Here is a 7,581-nt window from a genome sequence, read left to right on the forward strand (position 1 = left end):
ACTCTTCATAGAATACATGTATGGCACATACATCGAGATAATCATGCTATTTCTATGGCTAGCTACTATCTCTGGATAAATGACAAGGCAGCACCTTCTAATCCAGTTTGTCATAATGAGCTGCCACAGGAATGATTTACTATGTTCCACTACAATGTGACTTTAAATTCCCCTCTTAAATAGAAATTGAAAAAATTATTTTATTAACCAATGTCACCCCAATAAATTCAATAAAAATACATACATAAATAAATAAGTTTAAAAGATGAAAAAAAGAAAAGAAAAACTTACCCGTAATAGTTCCGCTGACGTTGGTCTGTCCTGAGGTATTTTCTGTAAGCAGTAATCAACAAATCTTCTAAAAGAGTCAGTCCTGTGTGTGCAAATACATTAAAAGAAAAAAATATCAAGGTTTGTAGAACACATGGCTCACTTAAAAAATTTTTCATCTTAGATGTTTAATAAAACATTTTTGGAATATCAGAATTAAATTTTCAAGTTTATGACATCTAAAATTAATTATTTTGGCTAATGGATGTGGATAATTCATGTTAATCAACACATAGACATTTCTTAATATATAATCAAGGTCAAATCATAATATATATATATCAGAAAGTGAAAATACTGTATTTACATGTAATAGTTTTAAACGTATTTTTCTCCCCAAAGATTATGACTCTCATAAGTCTCAAGCCTATATTTTTCATGACTAGTTGGTAATGCCTCCATCACCCACAACCTATAACCAGGTAGTACATTTGAAGCATAAAAGTCAGAAAATCTAGGAATATGCTTCCTGGATGAAAATACTTCCTGTCTTGAAAATTCTATTTTGTCTACTCTTCTTTAAAATTGCCCTTTTTCTAAAACTCTGTGGCCCAAATAGTTATCAAAATGTTATAATGGCCCTGGCCAGCATGCTCAGTGTTAGTGATTCTCAACCTGTGGGTCACGAACAATGAAAATACATCCTGCATATCAGATATTTACATTACGATTCATAACAGTAGCAAAATTACAGTTATGAAGTAGCAGCGAAAATAATTTTATGGTTGGGGGTCACCACAACATGAGGAACTGTATTAAAGGGTCATGGCATTAGGAAGGTTGAGAACCACTGGAGAGCATAAACCTGTACACAGAAGGGTCATGGGCTTGATTCCGGTCAAGGGCACATACCTGCATTGCAGGTTCTATCCCCACTCCAGTTGGGGCACATATGGAAGGCAGCCAATCGATGTGTCTCACATTATGTTTCTCTCTGTCTTCCTCCCTACTCTCCCAATCCCCCTTTTCCACTCTAAAAATCAATGGAAAAATATCCTGGGGTAAGGATTTTTAAAAAATCATAATGTTTACCAAGAAACATTACAATTTTGGAATATAATATATGTTCCATCTCAGTAGATTTAAATATACATATAGTAAAGAAATGGCACCTAGAAAAATGATATCAAATGGTACTTTATCTCTGTTTAGAAGTGATAAGAGCTGAAATAATCAATACAAGACTGTCTTGACTTGAGACTCTAGTTGTTAGGAAGGTGGCAGGGCATGTTTCCTGTAGAATTTCAGTTACTATCTACACACATTAAGAACATGGTACAAGCCACAGTGAGGGCAGAAATAAAATGTGTGTGTGTGTGTGTGTGTGTGTATGTCTGTGTGTATGTGTAGTTAATGCCAACGTCACTCTATAATGTACGATGAAGAAATGAAATGGGATGTGAGGGTGATCTGGCTGCTCCATCTGTCACTCCATTGATCACCAGGGTTGATTCGACTGATCTGGGTGGCTAGGCGGGTGTCCTCCTCCTCCCTCACTGATCCATGCGCGTCCCTCCCAAAGCTGTGCGCTCCGTGGAAGAGGACGACCTTCCCCCTAGAGGAGAGGACTGGTTTTTGGTCAAGGGTATATGAGTAGCTGCACTCCCCTGCTAGAACCTCCAAACAAGCTCTCAAGAAATTAAACGCTTTCCAGGTCAGATATTTAAAATGAAATGTAATGAAAGTGGCAAATACATATGGCAATTTTCCTAGAGATTTAAAATCATAGCAGAATCTTACCATTCATTAGACTGTAATGTTGGGGAGTCATTCTGGGCAATGTGATACAAGGCACTCATTGCATTCATGTTGAAAAGAGGGGGTTTCCGTTCCGCTGAAAGGAAAAGAAACATGATGAAGCAGCTCTTGAAAGAAATCAGGCAGATAGGGAAATAAGAAACTATGAGCAAAGCTTTGCTGCTAAACTGATAACTTGTTACTGTCATCATGCCACATAATCCACTTAATTTAATCGCTTAGGTCAACCTAGAATAGCCATTCAAAAGAAGCTGCTGAACATCTTAATGTACACTAGCAAAGCTCCTAACAGATCCATTCTAGAGAGTGAAAAAAAATTTATTATGTTTTTTACATATCTTCAACAGACTAGTCTTTGCCTATCTTCTCACAATAGGTATGAATATTATGAACTCTGAAAAAGGGGCTATGTACAAATCCTGACAAGCTCAGTGACCAAAAGTTACCACACAAATGATGATCCGAGGTTACCACACACGATGATGATGTGATCATAAATTACTAAGTAGGCAGGGCATGGTGGGTAGTCAAGCCCTAGACCTATAGCTTCCATAGTAAAAGTGAGCCCTGTCCATTGTCCTTGTGCATTTATATTGACATACCTTTGAAATGCCAAGTAACCTTCTCTTCTAGACCCCCTTGGAAGCTTAACTGCCCTCACAAGAGCAGGTATGCCAAAACTCTTATCTTATTGCCCCCATCCCACTGTTAATTACTGTAAATGTTAACTAACCTATACCCACCAATGTAAAAGAAGTATGTGTTTCTACATTTTGCTTTTTATCCAATACCAGAGATTTCCCCGCTTTGTTTTCTCCTGCCTCCTTAATCTACCTTCCTTATGTTTTCTTTCATATAACCATCCTTATGTTTTCTCCTTTGATTCTAAATGTATAAAAAGAACTGCCAAACTGTCATTCTCTGGAGCATTTTCTAAATCCATTGAGATTTTGCTTCTGGGCATATCCTCAGTTTGGCTTAAATAAACTCTAATAAATTCATGACATTTTTCTATAGGTTTAGACGTTCTTATGTCAACAACATCATGTGTATGTGTTTCAATTAAAAATGTGTATTCATTGAAAAAATTCAGAAGGCACAGAAAAGTAGAGTGAAAAAAATACTATAAAATGGAACTTTTTTTTGAGAGAGAGAGACACACATCGATGTGAGAGAAACATCGATCCGTTGCCTCCTGTATGTGCCCAGACCGGGAATAGAACCCCCAAACTTTTGGAGTAGCGATGATACTCTAACCAACCTAGCCATCTGGCCAGGGCATAAAATGGAACATCTTAAACATCACTAACACAGTATGAGAAATAAAATAATTCAATTCCATAAACACTGTTTGAAGGATCACGTAGGCCAGAGAACTGGTATGGGATGGGGTAGAGGGGACTGGGAGAAAGGAGGAGGAGAAGAAATAAATAAGGCCTGGTCCATCTCTTTCTAAAGAGAAGCTCAGTGAATCAAGTATTAATGGAAGATTTACTCTATCAGAACCTGCCAGATCTCTTCTTTGGAATTCCTACAGCTCTCTTTTAGTTTACTGCTCATTTGGCATGTGCTCACCTACTGCATTTACATAAACAAACATTTTTTTTTTAAAAGACAAGCATAAGCTCTAAGAGCAAGATCTTATAACACAAATGCTTTTATTATTTTATTTATTTCCTGAGAATATGTAATAAGATGCTATTTACATATCAGGTGCTCCATATGTTGACCAAAGGAAAGAAACAAGGTTCTAGCTGAGTACAGTTAATTTTATGCCATTTACTAATTATTATGTCATAGGAGATAAATCACTATCTATTCTACTGTACTTATTTTATGCTAATGGATTCTTTATATAGTCCCCGTTTGTAATTCATCATCTGATCTCTAGTTTCATCAGGGCATTTTGTTTTTTAAGCAAAGATTCTCTATTAACCACTTTTAAAATGGTGAAGGGGGGAGGGCCATTTACTAGTATAGCAGTGTCGACAATAAAAATAAATTTTAAAAAATGGTAAATTAGGCTTATTCTATGCAATTCTAAGAAACAGAACAAGAACTAAAGGCAGAAGTAACAGGGAATACTGTCCCCGCCACCCCAACTTGAAATGAACAAGGTTGAGAGTAGTGAATTTTAAGTTATTGGCAATATGCAAGCAGAAGGCAACAATACTTATTCATCTGTGATACTTTGGAGGGGCTTCTTATAGTCTTGACTAAATGATCTCTGACACCTTTGAAAGTGTCTACAATTCTACAAATATTTATTAGTCTCTCAACAGGATAGTTTATACGCACCAAATAACTACCAGTATTATAGGGACATGAACTCTTAATAAGTGGAAGTTTGAAAGTTGCATTATAGATACATGAAATTATACCTGTTTATAATGTAGAGGAGAAATAACTGGTTCAGGTTTGTTTTATTTTTCAGGAGGTTGATTCTAGAAAGTCTTTAGAGCTTGGCTTTTGACAACTTCTAGTATTTAAAGCCATCTAGAACTAGGATCATATCATGTAACCATCAATGACTTCCCATCATTCTTAGGACAAAGTCCAGATCCTTAAACATAGTTTATTGACCTTTATGAACATGACCCTGGCTAGCTCCAGCAATTCAGTTTGAGAAACAATCTCCCCCCTTCCCCTTCCTGCCCCCACTCATGTAATCTTTTGCTTCACTGAAAGAACCAAGCTCACAGCCTCTCACACATGCTGCTTCCTCTGTCTGGACTCCCTTCTCACTCTTTTCCCTAAACTTTATCTGGTAATCCTTGCCAATCCTTCAGGCTTTATCTTAAATATAATTTCATTTCTGCATTAATTTAATAAATATTTACTCCAGGGTCATTATATGTTTATAATCACTTCCAAACGGAAGCCTTTCCTGACCTCTCAGACTAGGTCTTTCATGAGATTTTGCCATTGCAAATTATATTTTTCCTTCCTACCACCTATGACAACCATAATGAATTATTTGTGTAATTTTTTATGTGATGTGTGTCATCTTTGCTAATGTGTCCATGACAGCAGGGACAACATCATTTATGTTCATCTCTGCATTTCCTGTGCTGCACGCATATCTGGTATTTATTCTTAGTGGCCAAAATGAGTAAATGAAGATAAGGCAAACTAAGGCAAAGAGAAACTTTATCAACAAAGAATCTTTGTGCAGCATGAAGTCACAAAGTGACTGAGAAGAAACTAAGTCTTGGGGCTTGTGTCAGATACGATGGGATGGATTCATTCTCTGTCAGGATAGGAGCCCTCTCGCTCACTGGCAAAAAATATAAAATTCAAGCCGCTCAGAAGAACACTGAATTGTACAGGAGAAACAGCAGGAAAGGGGGACTAAATGAAAAAAGAAAACAGAAATTTAGGAAGAGGAGGATGAATGGACAAAAACAACATAACCCCGTTCGATGTTGCTCAGATTTGAAGTAGCATGGGGAGCACTGTAAGTAATGGGCACTCTGTCCGTAAACAAGCCAGGATAGTTGCCCTCACAATGGCAGAATAGTTCTAGCACAGAGAAGTGTGTGATGAAAGGTATTCCAAACACAGGACAGCTCTATGATCTAGTTTCTGAGAAGCTTTTGCTAAATATTAATTTCAGATGGTCTCACATCTGTTCAAGTCCTCTGCCAGATGCAGCACATAAATCCTCTGAGTCATGGTGACAGGACTCATTGCTAATCCAGAATACTATAGAACAGGGGTTGGCAAACCATGGCCCAAATTCACCTAACAGCCTGTTTTTGTAAAGTTTTATTGGAACACAGCCACACCTATGCATTAACATACTGTCGTTGGCTGCTTTCATGCTATGGAGCAGAGTTGAGTATTTATGCTAGAGAAATGTATGGCCTGCAAAACCTAAAGCACTTATCTGGTCCTTTACAGAAAGTTTGTCAGCCCTCACTATAAAATATAACTAGTGGCCTGGTGCACAAATTCATGCACATTGAAAGGAAATTAATTAGAATATTTTAATATCGCTATTTGCCTTTTCTCTATAATAGAAGTGTCAACCGAATTCATGATCGACAGTGACAGATCGAAACACATGCGTGTGATTGGCGCCAGAGAGCTTTATTAAAAAAAAAAAATATATATATATATATACATTTGGCTCAGTGGATAGAGCGTCGGCCTGTGGACTAAAAGGTCCCAGGTTCGATTTGGGTCAAGGGCATGGACCTGGGTTGGGGGCACATCCCCAGTAGGGGGTGTGCAGGAGGCAGCTGATTGGTGTTTCTCATCAATGTTTCTCTCTCCCTCCCTCTCCCGTTCCCTCTCTCAAAACAATACAAATATACTTTAAAAAATGATTTATTCTCCTACTTACCTACTCCAAAACTTCTGTGAGGATCAAATGAGATGAGGCACGGGAAAACGCTTCACAGACATTTGGTTAAAGTGTGAAATGTTTGCACCTGGCTATAAAGCAATCCTGTTCCAGCGCCAAAGAAACTCCAAGGAGGCTAGTTGCTAGGGAGAGAAAGCCAGGCGTTGCTATGTGATGTCATTACCTGGCGCCCGCAACCATTGTTTCTGTGCTGAGCTGCGCTACGGGCCGCATTTTGTGCCATGGGGTGTCAGCAGTGTTGGCTGCGGTTTGGTGGGCTGTCACTCCAGGTGGTGGTGGAGTCTGTGTCCCACTTGGGGGAAGCTTAGTGTTGCTTTGTGGGTACCAGGTCCGCAGTGCCGTTTCTCTGTAAATGGCCAGTGCATGTCCTGGCAGCTCTGGTGTTGAGCGTCAGCCCCCTGGTGATGAGTGTGCGTCATAGCGACTGGTCAGACGGTTGAACACTTAGCATAGTAGCCTTTTATATACACAGACTAGAGGCCCGATGCACGAAATTTGTGCAAGGGGCTTGGCCCCCGCCTGCTGCAGCAACCAGAGATCTCTGCCGCCTCTGCCTTGGACCCCGCCACGGTGGCTTCATTTGGAAGGTTGTCCGGTCTAATTAGCATATTACCCTTTTATTATTATAGACTAGAGGCCCGGTGCACAAAAATTGTGCACTTGGGAGGGGGATCCCTCAGCCCGAATTGCGAGAGGGTGCAGGCCATGCCAAGGGATCCCACCAGTGCAGGATTAGAGCCGGGAGGGATGAAGGAGGTTGGGCAACCAGGAACTGTGAGAGGGCTCCAGGGTGTGACCAGCCCATCTCAGCCCCAATTGGCTGGACCCCAGCAGCAAGCTAATCTACCAGTCAGAGCGTCTGCCCCCTGGTGGTCAGTGCACGTCATAGTGAGCGGTTGAGTGGCCTTAGCATATTATTAGCATGCTAGAGGCCCGGTGCACAAAAATTTGTGCACTGGCGGCGGGGGGGGGGCGGGTCCCCTCAGCCCAGCTTGCCCCCTATCACATACTGGGAGCCCTAGGGGATGTCCTACTATCTGCTCCCTGCTCCCCTTGGGGAGTGGGCCTAAGCCACAGTCTGGCCTCCCTTTGTGGGAGTCAACCAGGCTGATCAGGGGAAGGCT

At 40.2% G+C, this 7,581-nt stretch overlaps 1 protein-coding gene across 1 annotated transcript in view; it reads right to left on the bottom strand.

The window, feature by feature from the left end:
- TAOK3 (TAO kinase 3) overlaps positions 1 to 7,581 on the bottom strand; it is a 148,670-nt gene that overhangs the window by 51,992 nt on the left and 89,097 nt on the right. The window contains exons 10-11 of the mRNA XM_006754140.2: positions 2,071 to 2,164; positions 292 to 373 (exon numbers count right to left, since the gene is read on the bottom strand). Of these exons, the coding sequence (XP_006754203.1) occupies positions 292 to 373; positions 2,071 to 2,164 (176 nt within the window). The remainder of the gene's footprint in view (positions 1 to 291; positions 374 to 2,070; positions 2,165 to 7,581) is intronic.

Source organism: Myotis davidii, unplaced genomic scaffold, assembly GCF_000327345.1.
Source record: "Myotis davidii unplaced genomic scaffold, ASM32734v1 scaffold1330, whole genome shotgun sequence".
NCBI lineage: Eukaryota > Metazoa > Chordata > Mammalia > Chiroptera > Vespertilionidae > Myotis > Myotis davidii.